This window comes from Lepidochelys olivacea (assembly GCF_965140295.1).
Source record: "Lepidochelys olivacea isolate rLepOli2 genome assembly, chromosome: 25".
NCBI classification, from domain to species: domain Eukaryota; kingdom Metazoa; phylum Chordata; order Testudines; family Cheloniidae; genus Lepidochelys; species Lepidochelys olivacea.
In genome coordinates, this window is record NC_140435.1 from 3455937 (window position 1) to 3472611 (window position 16675).

The 16675-nt window shown below is 44.5% G+C and overlaps 1 protein-coding gene across 5 annotated transcripts in view; it reads left to right on the forward strand.

Moving 5' to 3' along the window:
- Positions 1–16675, forward strand: part of SPPL2B (signal peptide peptidase like 2B) — a 97178-nt gene continuing 80503 nt past the window's right edge. For 3 of the 5 annotated variants that reach the window (XR_014709589.1, XM_084614308.1, XM_084614311.1), the window contains exons 1-2: positions 1–133; positions 3876–3995. Coding sequence is in view for 4 of the 5 variants with exons in the window: in XM_084614308.1 (XP_084470434.1) it covers positions 74–133; positions 3876–3995 (180 nt within the window). In the remaining variant the exon portion in view is untranslated. Of the gene's footprint in view, positions 134–357; positions 669–1631; positions 1721–3875; positions 3996–16675 lie in introns of those variants that run through there. The other 2 variants (XM_084614310.1, XM_084614309.1) reach the window with 2 other exon arrangements.

Sequence of the window (16675 nt, forward strand, 5' to 3'; positions counted from 1 at the left end):
GCTGGGTAACAGGCCGGAGCGGTGCCAGTCCCAGCTCTGCTCACGAACGAGCGGGGCTACGGCGGCGCTGGGGATGGCGGCGGCGCTGACGAGTCGGGCCCAGCCTGGGTTGCTCCTGCTCCTTGTCGCTCAGGTGAGTCCCTGGCTCCGCCTCCCGACACGGGACAAAGGCGGAGCGCGCTAGGCCCCGCTCCCACTTCCCGGGCCCCGAGGCAGCCCGCGGCTCCTTCCCACCGCCCCGAGGCAGCGCGCAGGGCTGGGTCCCTCTGTGGCCGCCGTGCGGCGCGCCCCGCCCCGCCCCGCCCCGGTGCTGTCGGTGCGGGACTCCGCCTTCCGAGCGGGCTCCTCCCGCCCGGCAGAGCCCCTCGGTCTTGGGCTGTCTTCGTCCCCCCAGCCCCTCGGGGCCGTCGGGCGGGCTCCAGCTGCCTCTCTGGCGCTGCGGCCCGCACCAAGGGGGCAGGCGAATCCCCGACTCGTAGCAGGGAACAGCCAGGTCCTTGGCTCCCAGCCCCTGCCCCGGAACGGGGGTCTCGCTGTGCGCTCAGCGGAGGGCTCTGAGAGCAGCCGGGGTTTGACTGCGACCTGCGCTTCCAAGTAGGCGACCTGGGCTCACTGCCGCAGCTGGTACCACTGGGTGCTTCCTGGACAAAAGACTTCCGAGTCGACAGGTACTTTCAGTGCCCGATGTCTGTTCAAGACCAGTCAAGCTGACATGTCCTTGATTTGTAGGAAGCTGTGAAAACCATATCCCTGCACTACACAGAGATAGAAAATAAACTTGGAAACATCTGCAAAATGGGGTTCAGGTACAAAGACAGGCTGCAAAAATAAAACTACAGTAAGGCTATGTCTATACTACCACTTAAGTTGGTATAACTTATGTCTCTCAGCCCTGGTCTATGCTGGGCAGGAGTCGATGTAAGGTACGCAACTTCAGCTATGAGAATAGCGTTGCTGAAGTCGACGTACCTAGATCGACTTACTGTGGCGGCGTCACGGCGGTGAGTCGACTGCTGCCGCTCCCGTTTTGACTCTGCTTGTGCCTCTCGTGGTGCTGGAGTTCCGGGAGAGCGCTCGGGGATCGATATATCGTGTCTAGACTAGATGCGATATATCGACCCCCAATATATCAATCGCTACCCGCCGATCTGGCGGGTAGTGTAGATCTACCCTCAGGGTAATTCCCAACAATAATTCCCAATATGTTTCTAATTTTGAATTTGTCCTCCATACACACAACAATGATCAGTATGTTATTAGCTTTCTAATGATAAATTACATGTTGCCTTTTAGATACGGGGTGTGACAGTGAATTGGAATACACTGAACTGGTCAGGCCAGTTGAAACTCACTACCAGATACCAGTCATCCCCTCTGCCCTCTTGCATTGGGATGCTATTAGGGTCATATTCACCAAAACAAAACAAAATAATCTTTCGGATAGATTCAAAGGTTTTGAAACAAAATGTCATTTGAATCAACATTTTTCAAACCGTTACAGATTGGCTGTACAACCATTTGAACCAGATAAAAGTAAAAAGTATTTAGTCTTGCAAGGCTCCCTCCTTTTTCTTTGTATTTCTAGTTGTCGCCATCTTCCTTTCTCTATCCAAATTCTTCTTTCTGCTTAGGCTACTGAACCAAGAACTACATTTTTTGAAGCAAGTGTCACACGCTGGATTGTACAACAGTATCCAAGGGGATTGCTGAGGTTTGAAATGTAAGGTGGCCAATCAAGAAAGCAGAGAGATTTTATTTTGTACTTATTTAAGAAGAAGAAGAAGAAACCTTTCTCATTTCTGTTACTGTGGCAGATTTGGTGAAACAGATTTTAGGATGTCTTTTGTTTCTATATGTTTATTTTGGAAACTTCCCTAATAATGGAATGTTGTGTAATGTAGTGACTATATGGTACAGAACTTGAATGATCTAGACAGATATGTTTCAGAGTAACAGCCATGTTAGTCTGTATTCGCAAAAAGAAAAGGAGTACTTGTGGCACCTTAGAGACTAACCAATTTATTAGAGCATAAACTTTCGTGAGCTACAGCTCACTTCATCAGATGCATATCGTGGAAACTGCAGCAGACTTTATATAGTTTCCACGATATGCATCTGATGAAGTGAGCTGTAGCTCACGAAAGTTTATGCTCTAATAAATTGGTTAGTCTCTAAGGTGCCACAAGTACTCCTTTTCTCTAGACAGATATGATGACCTGAAAGTAATTGATGTGTGAGAGAACCTATCACTTTTCCGTCTTAACAGGAGCCTTAGATAGTTTGCTAAACCACATCGGAAGGTCTTATTGAGCAGTGCAAGTGAGAGGATGGAAGATTCCATATCACCATAATCAACCAAGTAACCTCTTCAGCTTTCTGCTTGATAGGCTCCTTTTCATCATAAGTGAAAAGTGGTGTGTCCACATTCTACTCTGCTTGATGCAACCCAAACTTACATTTATCTTCAGAAATACTCATTGTTATAAATCATTAAAATATAGTTAACAAAGCTTTTAATTTTACTGTTAACAATTCTTCATTTTATGTTCTAAGCGTTATAAGTCAGTATATGTTATTCTGTGGTACCCTTAATCTATTAGAAAGGGGAAGAGGAGTTATGGGAAACGTGATGATTCTTTAATGTCAGCATTTCTTATCTTCTTTAACCTGGGTTTTTCATTCGAAGTCTAGTTTTGTTAGTGAATTATTACAGAGCAACTTCATTAGAGGGTGTCTCAATTTTAGGGCTGTAATGATGCTGGTTCTGGTGGGGCCCAACTGAGAGTGCCAATTCAGGACAAATTGCATAAAGCAGGACAGTTACAGCCCAAGGCTGGGGTTTCTGTGCACACCAAGGCAAACCAAATTGGCCAAACAGAGAAGACTTTGGTTTTACCCTACTGGCTAACCACAAGTCACACAAGGAATTCCCTTAGACACCCCAGTTTCACAGTATCCCCACCAGTGCCACTTGTTATGGGGACAAATGGTTATGAAAACCAATACCCCAGTAAAAGAAAAAAGGTTCTCTCAATCCCAAAGGACCAAGCCCCAGACCCAGGTCAATATATAAATCCGATCTTACCCACAAATCATGCTGTTGCCAATCCTTTAGAATCTAAAGGTTTATTCATAAAAGGAAAAGATATAGATAAGAGCTAGAATTTGGTTAAATGGAATCAATTACATACAGTAATGGCAAAGTTCTTGGTACAGGCTTGCAGCAGTGATAGAATAAACTGCAGGTTCAAATCAAGTCTCTGGAGTACATCCACAGCTGGGATGGGTCTTTCAGTCCTTGGTTCAAAGCTTCAGTGTAGCAAAATTCCTCCAGAGGTAAGAAACAGGATTGAAGACAAGCTGGAGGAGCTGCAGCAGCTTTTTATGTTCTTTTGCCATGTGGTCTGTCTATCTTTGTCCCAAAGACAAGCTGTCCATCACATGGCATGGAAACACCTCAGAGTTCTGTCCATAGGCATGTCCCTGCATGCCTTGCTGAGTCGCAAGGTGTGTCTGCCTTCTCTCAATGGGTCAGTTGTATAGCTGATGGTTCTTAATGGGCCATCAAGCAGGCTAGGCAGAGCTGACACCAGCTTGTCTGGAGTGTTTCCCAGAAGCATAGCACAAGTTGAAATACAGACAGTATAGGGCCAATATTCATAACTTTAATTACAAAAATGATACATATAGACAGCATAATCATAACCTTGTCTTAGACACCTCATTTGACTCCCTTTATATAAGATTTGGTGCCACTACAGGATCTTGGTTGCAACAATGATCTATATGGTCCCAGCTTATGTCAATAACGTCACAAGGGCCTTGGTGTATTATTGCTTTTAATGAAACCCCGATAAAATGTTTTGTGTTTTCAGGTGTGTTGCGAGTATGGTATGGTGCATGTTCTTTCGGAGAAGGGGAGGAGTAAAGGAAAGGACTACTGTATCCTCTTCAACTCTCAGTGGGCCCACTTGCCGCATGACCTAGGAAAAGCTGTAAGTACCTAAATCAAGCAATGAGAGAGGATCATAGTTCACAGACTCCCATATTTTAGGGAACCCCTTAGGTCTCACCTGGTTCTGGTCAGGCTAGCAATGACTAGGACGTTTGTTCGATTTCAAAAATATTCTTTGCTTTATCTATATTTGCACAGGTAAGCTCTAGCAAACCAATGATTTAGCCACCATACACTTTTCCAAAAACAAATCGTAAGTTGAAGTTAACCAGTGTACCAGTCTTGTGAAAGAACCTTCCTTTGTATCACCAGAGCTCTTTAATAAAAATGAAAATGGCAATTGCCCCTGGCAAGTAAGGTGTTCAGTTCTTATATCTGCAAAGATAACCTCGTTTATGTGAATTGAATATAAACAGATACTGTATAGACTCCCTGATGTTTAGACAAAGAATACTAGTGTCTCTTCAGAGGCACGTAGTTCTGCTAAGGTGCAGTAAAATGAAAATAGATCTGCTTTGTCAGGTTTTACTGCTTTATTCAGATCTATGAGCAACATTAGGCTGAGAGTTGGGTCAGTTTCACAGTGCTCCCTGAGAGAAGCTATGAGCAATGCTTGAGATTAAAGCACAAAAATGGAGGCTGGAGTAGGAATAGATTAGTGGAAACTTCCTCCCCACCATCACAACTGCCAGGCATCTCTGGGGTGGCAGGAGGGAACTGAGAGAGGCTCTAAAATTTATTGTACACCTGCTACTCAGATGCTGTGGAATATGGAGATCCTTAGTGGGGATCCAAGGACAACACCCTGGTAGGAATTGCAACACTCCTTTTCCTAACAGCTTTGGAGAGAAGGGGCATGGCAAGGGCTTGATTTCCCACCTGATCTTTCATACTGCATTTTGACTAGTAGGCTTAGAGAGATTATGATATTAATATTTTTGTAGGCAGATGTGAGACAGAAAGCACAGGAAAAAAGTAGGGAACACAGTTTAGGAGAAGATTGGGGGATAGAAGGGAGTGGAGAGGGGAAAGAAAGAAAAGAGGAAACAGTGAAACAATCTACATAAACTATTTGGGGAAAAGAGGATGAGGATTGGGGTGGGGGTGAGAATGAAAGTGAGGCAGGGAGGAAAAGTATAACAACACCAAGAGATTTAGTGAGGTTTTTTGTTTTTTTAATTGATACTGAATAATTGGTTTTATATGTTACAATTTTAAGAGTAAAACAGTTTAGTATTGTATTTAATTGCAAGGAGCTGTGATAGTAACAGTATTTTTCCATCTGTCTGGTAGGCTTAGCAGTTGGGCTAATAAGTGTTGGGTAAATTTTTCAAGCCCTGGGAGTACGTTAATTTTTTTTTTCTTTAAACAAAGGCCGGTTCTTGGGAATCTTAAAATATAACTAAACTAATACAGAAATGGACATCATGTCCTACACAACAGAGCAAGGTGGAAAAAGGAAATATTTTTGGTTTTGTGGCATGGAAATATACATTTGTCACTGAAATATACATTGCTGTGCTATGGTCTGGGTATAGTTAATGTGCTTCTCCCAGTGTCTGCAATACTCAGTGAAGGTGGTATTAATGTGCAGAGTTCTGAGAGCGTATTCCAGATTCTGTTGTTGTGTACCTTGAGTAGGTGTTTTTCTTTATTTTTATAGGTATTGTGGGAATAATTCCTTTTTCGAAAATGGCACAGAGCAGCATAAATATGTGAATATCTAGGGTTGCTTGACATAATGCATAGTTAGAGAATGAACCTTTCATCGTTTGGAACCTACTTCTAAATTCTCATTTTGTTCACATATGGAAATATTACCTAGCACTTGTCTGGTGCTTGATGGATTCAAAGGGTTGTACAGATGCTAATACCCACAAATTTCCTGTGAGGTGTGTTCAGCAAATGTTATCGCCATTGTATAGATGGATGCACAGCAAGTAAATGGCAAAGTTGAAACTTGGGGGCTCCTGACTCCCAAACTTGTGCTCATTCCTTTATATCATATTGTGCAATAAGTTTGTTTGCTTCTTAGTCTCCATTCATTTATATCACACCACCTGCAAATAGCTATGAAAACGGCAGGCCAAGGAAAGAAGTGGCTGCTCAGAGTTAGGATTGTAGTGGTTTGGCAAAGCTGTTTGTTGAAACCAATGACAATCTGCACTGAACCTGCTTCAAGACAGAAATGTGCAGATTTTTGCAACAAAGTTACAGTGTTTGTGTAACAAGTCTTACATATTTCATTAAGGCTTTAATTTTGTAATACTCATTTCTAACACTAGAATACTGAGAAAGCAGCTTTGAGATTTGTTTGGAGATTTCATGTTGTTGTGCAGTGTGTTGTAGTGTTACTGTAATTAAATTTATTAGTGTTTTCATTAGAACATACATAACATAAGAGCCGGCATAGTGGGTCAAACCATGGTCCATCTTGCCCAGTATTCAATCTCTGACAGTGGCCCATATCAGAGCTTCTTGGGGAGTGTACAGAACAGAGCAATTATGGAGTGATCCACCCCTGTCTTTCACTCCCAGCTTCTGATATTCAGAGATTTAGGGTTGCCCTGAGCTCAAGGTTGTGTCCCTGACCAATAACCATTGATGGATCTATCCTCCATTAACTTACCCAGTTCTTTTTTGAAGTCTGATATACCTTTGGCCTTCACAACATCCCATGGCATTGAGTTCCACAGGTTAGTTGAGTGGAAAAAGTACTTCCTTTTGTTTGCATTAAATCTGCTGTCTATTAATTTCATCGGATGACCCCTGGTTTTTGTATTGTGTGAAAGGGTAAAGAATACTTCTCTATTCACTTTTTCTACACCATTCATGATTTTGTGGACCTCTATCATATCCCCCTTTAGTTGTCTCTTTTCTAAATTGACCAGCTGTAATCTTTTTTTTTAATCTCTCCTATTATGGAAGCTGTTCCATACTCTTGATCATCTTTTTTTTTTTTTTTTTTTTTCCCCTTCAGTGAACCTTTTCCCATTCTGCTTTGTCCCTTTTGAGATGGGGTAACAAGAACTGGACTCATGGGCACACCAGGGATTCATATAGCGGCATTAAGATATTTTCTGTCTTATTTTCTATCTGTTTTCTAATAGTTTCTCACATGCTATTAGCTTTTTTGACTGCTGATGCTGCACATTGAACAGAAGTTTTCAGAGAACTATTCCCCCCCGGTGCCTCCAAGATCTCTGTCTTGGGTGGTAACAGCTAATTTAGAACCCATCATTGTGTGTATATATAGTTGAGATTATTTTTCCAATGTGTGTTACTTTGCATTTATCAACATTGAATTTCATCTGCTTGTTTGTTCAGCAATGGCAACAATCTCATTTAGGCAATGCTTTCTTATATAGTCTGTTGTGACATAGATCTCATTTCCTGTAGTCTTGAAGATCTTGCTGTTTGCTTCTAGTCCTCTGAGCTGCACTCATAGTTGTTTTTTCTAGTCAGTTATATTCAATCTGAGATCCCAAATTAAAATATTTGGTCAACGCTTACTGTGGAGATTAGCAGGAAAGAAGAGAATACACTACTCTGCTTCTTTAGTTGTGTGGTTTCTTTGTCAGGGTAATAGCTTTCTTTCAGAAGGGTCTTTAATTCAGATTCTCATTTGTTCTCAAGGACACTGAAAGTTACCCCATTCCATCTTGATACACTGCATTCACTCTCAGTGCAGTCTTATTACAGGACACTGTACATTGGCTTTTATATATAAGCCCGGGTGCCCAAATTAAGGGCTGCACTGCACTACCAACTCGCCAGGAACCCGAGGGCTGCTCACAATTTGCATAAAATGGGAAGATTGCATCCATCTTTTTCTTCAGTTTGAAAGTATGGCTTCATGTAGACTGAGTCCCAGCAAGCAGTACTCCACCTTGGACTGAGTGGGCTGCTTGGTTCAAGGAAGCATTGTATGCTGGGAGCTGTAGTCCGTGAGGAGAGCACAACTTGTAAGCAGGATTCTTTGACATTGATTGGGACATGTTAAAAATTAATCCTTTTATTCTGTGTGATACAGCTAAAATGGGTCCCGGTTCATTGCTATTGTCACACCTCATGTGAGGTCCTAATGTCATATTTTTTAAAAGTTTGAGGCTAGTTGACTGAGGCTTGGTCCACAGAAGACTGAGATAGTGATGATGGGAACAAGTAGCAAAAGTTTTCTGGGCTTTTTTGAGTTTGTCAGTCGAGTTTGTTGGCTTGTATAGCAGCAGTGATGGGCATTTCAAGATTAGAGTATTGCACTGTACTCTACATTTTTATGACCAATATTACTTGCAACTTTCCAATCTTAAAATAAAGATAAGCACTGTATCAGCCCTGAAGCAGGTGCAGAAGGTGAAAGTCTGTTAAGTGCTGTTTCACCCTGGGTGCAGGAAACCAGTGCTTTGAAATCTATATTGGATTCCCATGGGTTTCTGGAAGGAGTTAAGGTGCATATGTTTTATTGTGTATCCTAATAAGCCCTAAATGGAATGTGGTCTCTCTACCTGAGACCCCGCTCTCTGTATGTTATGCTGCCACACTTTAAATCAGTGGAGATGCTTGTGCTATAGCTCCCTTGGTATAGAAGGGAGAGAGCTGCTTGGAGAGTGAGGCCCTTTCTCTGACGGTGCCTTGACTTAGGGATTCACCCACCCACTCGGCCCATAATAGTCCAAATCCGTTGACCTTTAGTGCACACAGTAGGGCTGTGGTTGGGGATCTGGATAAGAGTGTGGGGTGTTTTACTGGGGAGGTTAGGGTTTAGAGTAGTGGTCACCAACCCGTAGATTCGGATCGACTGGTCGATCCTGGAGACTCTCCCACGAAAAGTCCGGCAGTGCACAGGGCTGCTGCCAAGGCAGGCTCCCTGCCTGCCCTGGCCACACACCACTCCCAGATGTGGTCAGCACACCCCCGCAGCCCCAGAGAGAGGGGCAGGTGGCTCTGTGTGCTGCCCCTCTCTGCAGACACCACCCCCACAGCTCCCATTGGCTGCAGTTCCCTGTTCCTGGCCAATGGGAGCTGCGCGGGTGGTGCTTGCAGGCAGGAGCAGCGTGCGGGGACCCCTAGCTCCCCCAGGGGCTGCAGGGGCATGTTGGCCCCTTCCCGGAGTGGGGTGGGGCTGGGACAGGCAGGGAGCCTGCCTTACCCCACTGTGCTGCTGACCGGCAGCAGCCCATAACCCAACCCCCAGCCCTGAGCACCCTCCAGGAGCCAGCACCCCATACCCCCTCCTGCACCTCAACACTCTGCCCCAGCCCAGAGCCCCCTCCTATATCCAAACTCCGTCCCAGAGCTTGCACTCTTCATCCCCTCCTGCACCCCAACCCTCTGGCCAAGGCTCAGCCTGGAGCCCGATTCCACACTCCGAACCCTTCAGCCCTAGCCCAGACCCCGCACCCTTTCCCAAACACCCACCTCCTCCCCCATCCTGGTGAAAGTGAATGAGGGTGGGAGAGAGCAAGCGACAGGGCGGGAAATGGAGTGAGTGGGGCAGGGCCTCGGGGAAGGGCTGGGTAGATCCTGGGTTACACTTAAATTCAGAAAGTGATCTTGTGCCTAAAAAGGTTGGAGACCACTGGTTTAGAGGAAGTCCATTGTCTGTGGGTAGATGTGTGTGGAGAAAGGTCACCAGTTTGCTACTGCTGGTCTTGTTTGAGTTAAATTGTATTTTTAATTATATATTATGATACCTAGAAATGGGATAGGCATCCTTTTCTGTCTATGTCCATATATTGTATTCAGTATTGGTGTAGCCATATTGGTCTCAGGATATTAGAGAGACAAGGTGGGTGAAGTAATATCTTTTATTGGACCAACTTCTATTGGTGAGAGAGACAATTTTTCAAGTTTACTCTGAGCTCTTCTTCAGATCTGAAGAACTTGTCTCTCTATATCCATACGTTGAAATCCAAAATAAAAAATACATTTTTATGACCAATATTACTTGCAACTTTCCAATATTAAAATAAAGATAAGCATATCTCATGCTTCTGAGCATTAAGTTGATCAGCATGCGGGTCAGAATAAAATGTCTAATCCCACCAGTTATTTGGTTAGAATAATAGATTCCAGTCTCTTATTGGATGACTTTTGCAAATGCTTGTGTACATGTTAAGGACTGTGTCTCAGAGACTACAGTGATGACCATGCTATAAGAATCTATATAGCCTAAAAGATGCATATTTTCTCACTTGGTACCAACTGTTAGGACAATTATTTGAATAAGTTAAAAACCTCCAGTAAGAGTGGCGTGACCACATGCTTGGTTTAAATACATTTGCAGTGGGTACCCATCAATGCCCAGGGCATCGTTGAACTAAAAGTGAGTGGCTTCCCTCCACTTCAGAACAGTAATAAATTCTTAAATGGAAACTGAAATTAATTTATAAAAGTGCAGTTTAGCTAGCCCTAAAATATGAGGCTTGCCAACATTTTTAAATTATTAAAGGGACACCAGTCAATTTGAATAATTGGCCTGTTTCAATTATCTAAGAGTGCCCTCTTTCAGCCGCTTGCTCACACTGTTTTATTAATTTAATTTAGTAATGTTTCTCATATATGTTTCTCTGCAGCCCTTCTGATGTTTACAAGGGTCTTTTGGCGGGGGTGTAGGCCGATCCAGACACAATAACAAATGTATTTGAATCCACCTCTTCTTCTCCCACCTCCCCTTCCTCTCCATGCAGTGTTGCCCGCCAGGCCTCTTCCCTTTCAGTGACCTAAGCAGCGGCCGCAGCAGCAACAGGAGCACAAAGGTTAATCCTGCGTTGTTCACTCCCCAGATACCTTTCAATCCAGGGGGACTGATGGTTGAAGCTGGCTCCTGTTGCCCCTGGTCCCATGCATGGGACTGGAAAGAGAAGACCATAGCTCCACCAGTGTCCCCAGTTTTAAAATGATTCCCAAGAATAGGTAAGGCCCTACCAAATTCACGGTCCATTTTGGTCAATTTCACGGCCAGAGATTTTTTAAATTAGTCAATTTCATGTTCATCTGAAATTTCACTGAATTGTGACTGGGGGGGTCTTGACCCAAAGGGCAGTCAGGCTGGGAGGGTTGCAAGGCTATTGTGGGGAGGGTGGTATTGCCGCCCTTACTTCTGCCCTGTTGCTGGCAGAAGCACTGACTTCACAGCTGGGCAGCCAGAGCGGAAGGCTGCTGGCTGGGTGCCCAGCTCTAAAGCCAATGCCACTGCCAGCAGCAGCACAGAAGTGAGGGTCACAGGGTATGGGGGATGGGTTACCATAGGTCTGGTTTTCCCAGCAGCCTCCCCTCGCAGTGCAGGGCTGACAGCTGGAGCTGTTGTACGGAGGGAGGAGTGCGACAGCTGGAGCTGGAACCTCCCTGCGCAGAGTGGGGGGCGACAGCTGGAGTTGCGAAGCTTCCTGCAGCTGGGGAGATCCCAGAGGTAGGTCTGACCTGCCCCAGGAGCGGCCCTACAGGGGTAGAGGAAGTCTCCTCCATCCCCATCGGACTAGCAGCTGGAACCCTGCACAGGGTAGGAGCCCCTGGCTGGGTGCCAGATTTCATGTGGGAGTTAGATTTCACGCTCTGTGACACATTTTTCACTGTCGTGAATTTTGTAGGGCCCTGCTCATAGCGGTTTGGAAGTAAAGGGAGCTCACCTAGCTGTTCTGTGACTCATATTGCTCACTTATCAGAGTGCAGTCACTGTGGCAGAGTGAGCCAAAGTAAGTCAAAGAGAAGTTAGGTCCAATTTTATAAGGGACCCATCTGAGCCTAACTGTGGAGAGGACTTAGTTCACCTGTCAGCTCTCTGAGCTCTGTCTGAAGTTATCAAAGTCTCACTCTGCAAAGTCAGACACTGTGGGAGGCAGAACTGGCAAGGTTTTTCTCTGGAGTGCTGGGCCCCAGAGGCTTCTTTTTCTAGCAGAGGGATTTATTTTGATGGGCATGTTCTTGTTTGAATTATTTTTGACACTTCTGTTGTATGAAATAAACACACCAGCACTGAATATTTTGGCCATTGGGACTGCCTGATTCACCCTGGACCACAACCTTAGGCTATGTTTACGTTACAGACCTTTCAGTGGCACAGCTGTACCGCTGTAGCTGCACCACCGTAAGATCTTCCCGTGTAGCCGCTCTATGCCAGCCCATTTAGCACTGTCCACACCGGCGCTTTTGTTGGCGAAACTTGTCAATTGGGGGTGTGGGTTTTTTATACCCCTGCCTGAAAAAAGTTTTACCAACAAAAATGCTAGTGTAGACAAAACCTTAAATTCAAATGAAACGGCCACTTTCTTACCATTACTGGTAAAACATCTTTCTGCAGGATCTGGGGTAGAGTGTGGAAGTGAGCTCAACTCCTAAGCGCAGCCTAGGGCAGAGCATGAGCTTCCCCTGGGGTAGGGCCTACATGTTCCCCTAGGGTCAGGGGGAACAATATGCCTGTGATCTCATCATGCTAGTGCATGAGAAAGGAGGTGCAACTGACTAGACATAAAATGCTGTCCAATGCACAATGAAAACACACTGGGGGGTGGGAGGGAATTGCTAACTACTTTCAGTTCCATTCATCTTAAATATTACATGTAAAAATAATAGATTTAAAAAGTTGATAAGAATGTGATTATTGGGGGGGGGGCATTCCTTTAAAATTACACACATTCTTGGGGTGAGTGGGCCAGCTTGTTTGCCTGTTTGGTTTTTCTTTTAGTTTGCTTAAAGTTTACAAGTGTGGTCTGCTGTGGATTGTGTGATTGTTTAGGGACTGTTTGGAAGTGGGGCCAGAGACCTATTATCTGCTAGTTGAGTGGGTGCTAGGAAGTCACTAGTCCCCCTGTCCATTGTTCCTTTAATCCTTGTGATCGCTTTTCATCATCCTTGTGATTACCCTTCCCTTGTGTGTTAACGAGGGGGCAGGACTGACCTGGGAGAGAAGCTTAAAAGGCAGACACTAAGCGACCAGATGGAGCTAGCAAACAGGGGAGTTTGTAGGAGGGAAAGGGAATAAAATCAGTATGGTTTGGAAAGGCAGTGTCTTCGGTCCAACATTGCTCCTGTCTCCTCCACTTGTACCTGTGTCCAGGCAGAGAACTTGACAATGCCTGTACCCAGATCCTGGTGTGGATCTGCAGACTGTGGCCTGTTTTGCCCCGTCATAGAAAGCCAGGCTGGAGGGACCATCCAATGTGTGAGGTGCCTACTGGTGGAATCTCTCAGGGGGCAGGTGAGAGAGCTACAGGAGGCAGTGGCTAGGTTGAGGAGCATCCATGCGCAGGAGGAATTAATTGAAAACATGCATATGGAGACCTCCAAGTTTGAGGAAGAAATCGAGCTCAAGAGGACTGCAGTAACATCACCAGGGAAGGAGGAAACTGCTCCTTCATAGGGAGGAATCTGGCTGCTGATTACTTCTGGCAGCAGAGAGTGCTCCACCCTTGCTCCCAACCCACCGTCCATAAACCGATATGCTACCCTGGTAGCAAGGGATGAGGAATCTCCCGCAAAGGTGCAGGATGGGAAGCCTTGTACCCCAAAGGCTGGAAGGATCGCAACCATCACTCTGAAAAGGAAACAGTGATTCCCTTCTAAGGGAGAAGGAAGCATCCCTCTGCAAGTCTGACCTGGCATCCCGAGAGGTGTACTACCTACCAGAGGTCCATATCCAAGACATTACGGAGGGATTTCCAAGGATCATCTGGTCCTCTGAGTACTACCCCATGCTGCTCATCTATGTGAGCACTAATGGAACTACAAGATATGACCGTGAGCAGATCAGAAGTGACTACAGTGCTCTGGGAGTGAGGATGAAGGAGCTTGGAGCACAGGTCGTTTTCTCATTGATCCTTCTGGTCAAGGGTACAGGTCTAGGCAGAGACCTATACATCCTGGAGATAAATACATGGCTGCCTGGATAGTGTCTCCAGGAGGGCTTTGGCTTCCTCAACTGCAAGATCTTGTTCTGAGAAGAAGGTCTGCTGAGATTGGGCCCACCTGTCAAGGAAGGGGAAGAGTATCTTTGGATACAGACTGGCAAGCCTAGTGAGGTGGGCTTTAAACTAGGTTCAATGGGGGCAGGAGACAAAAGCCAACAGGTAAATTCAAAATGTGGAGCCCTGTGGGTGAAAGGTCAGAATCTCCGGGGAATATGGGAAGTTGCAGCATAGACAAAGGAGAGACAAGAGGGAATATAAAGGGGAAATCTAATAAACATCTTAGATGTCTATATACTAATGCAAGAAGTATGGTGAATAAACAGGAAGAACCAGTGAATAAGAACGGCCATATTGGGTCAGACCAAAGGTCCATCTAGCCCAGTATCCTGTCTTCTGAAACACCTGGCATTGGCCACTGTCAGAGGGAATGAACAGAACAGGTAATCATCAAGTGATCCATCCCCTGTTACCTATTCCCATCTTCTGGCAAACAGAGGTTAGGGACACCATCCCTGCCCATCCTGGCTAATAGCCATCGATGGACCTATCCTCTGTGAATTTATCTAGTTCTTTTTTTAACCCTATTATAGGCTTGGCCTTCACAACATCCTGTGGCAAGGTTGACTGTGCGTTGTGTGAAGAAATACTTTTTGTTTTGTTTTTAAACCTGCTTATTAATGTCCTTTGGTGACCCTTAGTTCTTGAGGTATGAGAAGGAGTAAATAACACTTCCTTATTTACTTACTCCACACCAGTCATGATTTTATAGACCTCTATTATATTCCCCCTTAGTCGTCTCTTTTCCAGGTTGAAAAGTCCCAGTCTTTTTAATCTTCTCATATGGAAACATCACTACCAAATCCTGTGTTTTGGATGAGGGACTTCTACTACCCAGAAGTTCTTGGGAAAATAATATAGCAAGGCACAGATTATCCAACAAGTTCTTGGAATGCATTGGAGACAACTTTTTATTACAGAAGGTGGAGAAAACAACTAGGGGAGAGGCAATTCTGGATTTGATTGACAAACAGAGAGGAACTAGCTAAGAATCTGAAGGTGGAAGGCAGCTTGGGTGAAGGTGACCATGAAATGATAGAGTTTGTGGTTCTAAGGAATGGTAGGAGGGAAAACCAGCAGAATAAAGACAGTGGACTTCAAGAAGGCAGACTTTAGCACACTGAGAGAATTGGTAGGTGAGATCCCATGGGAAGCAAGTCTAATGGAAAGACGGTTGGCAGTTTTTTAGAGACATTATTAAGGGCACAAGACCAAACTATACAAGTGCGTAGGAAAGATAGGAAGTATGGAAAAAGGCGACCATCACTTAAACCAAGAGATCTTTAGTGACCTGAAACTCAAAAAAGAGTCATACAGGAAGTGGAAACTCGGTCAAATTATAAAGGATGTATGATGGTGTGCACCCACATCTCATGAGCGCCTCCTATCAGGTAACAAGGGTAACAAGACAGAATTTTACAAATACATGGGGAGCAAGAGGAAGACTTGGGACAGGGGAGGCCCATTACTAAATGAGGAGGGAAGGACAATAACAGAAAATGCAGCAATGGCCAAAGTGGTAAATGACTCATCCCCCCCTCTTCTTCCCCCCCCCCCCCATTTTCACAAAAAAAAATTAGCAGGGATCAGATGACCAACATAGAGAACATCGGTGTAAATGGGGTAGGGTGTGAGGCCACAATAGGAAAAGAACAAGTTAAGAATTACTTAGAAAAGTTAGATGTCTTCAAGTCAGCAGGCCCTGTTGAAATACATCCTAGAATACTTAAGGAAGTGGCTGAAGAGATCTCTGACCAATTAGCGATTATCTTTGAGAAATTATGGAGGATGGGAGAAATCCCAGAGGACTGGAAAAGGTCAAATATAGTACCTATCTATTAAAAAAGGGGGAATAAGGACAACCCACAGAATTATAGACCAGTCAGCAGCACTTCCGTACTCGGAAAGATAATGAAGCAAATAATCAATTGGTAAGCATCTAGAAGAAAATAAGGTAATACAGTAACAGCCAACATGGATTTGTCCAGAACAAATCATGTCAAACCAATCTAATATCCTTCTTTGACATCTTGTGGATGGGGGAAAGCAGGAGATACCAAAGTTGAGATATATGATAAGGCTTTTGATATTGTCTCAGATGACCTTTTCTTAAACTAGAGAAATCTAGCCTAGATGAACCTGCTATAAGGTGGATGCACAACTGGCTGGAAAACCATACTTGGAGAGTAGTTATCAATGGCTCACAATTGAGCTGGAAGGGCATATCGAGTGGGGTCTGCTGTCCTGGGTCCAATTCTATTCAATATCTTCATAAATTATTTGGGTAGTGGCACAGAGAGTACACTTATAAAGTTTGTGGTTGGTACCAAGTTAGGAGGGATTGCAAGCACTTTGGAAGACAGGATTAAAATTCAAAATGAGGTTGACAAACTGGAGAAATGGTCTGAATTAACTAGGATGAAATTCAATAAGGACAAATGCAAAGTACTACACCTAGGAAGGAATAATCAATTGCACAAATACAAAATAAGAAATGACTGCCTAGGAAGGAGTACTGCAAAAAAGGATCTGGAGGTTATAGTGGATCACAAACTAAATGAGTCAACAATATAATGCTGTTGCAAAAAAAAAAAAACGAGCATCATTCTGGGACGTATTCGCAGGAGTGTTGTAAGCAAGACACAAGAAGCAATTCTTCCAATCTTCTCAGCAGTAATAAGGCCTTAACTGGAGTATTGTGTCCAGTTCTGGGCACCACACTTCAGAAAAGATGTGGACTATTAGGAGAAAGTCCAGA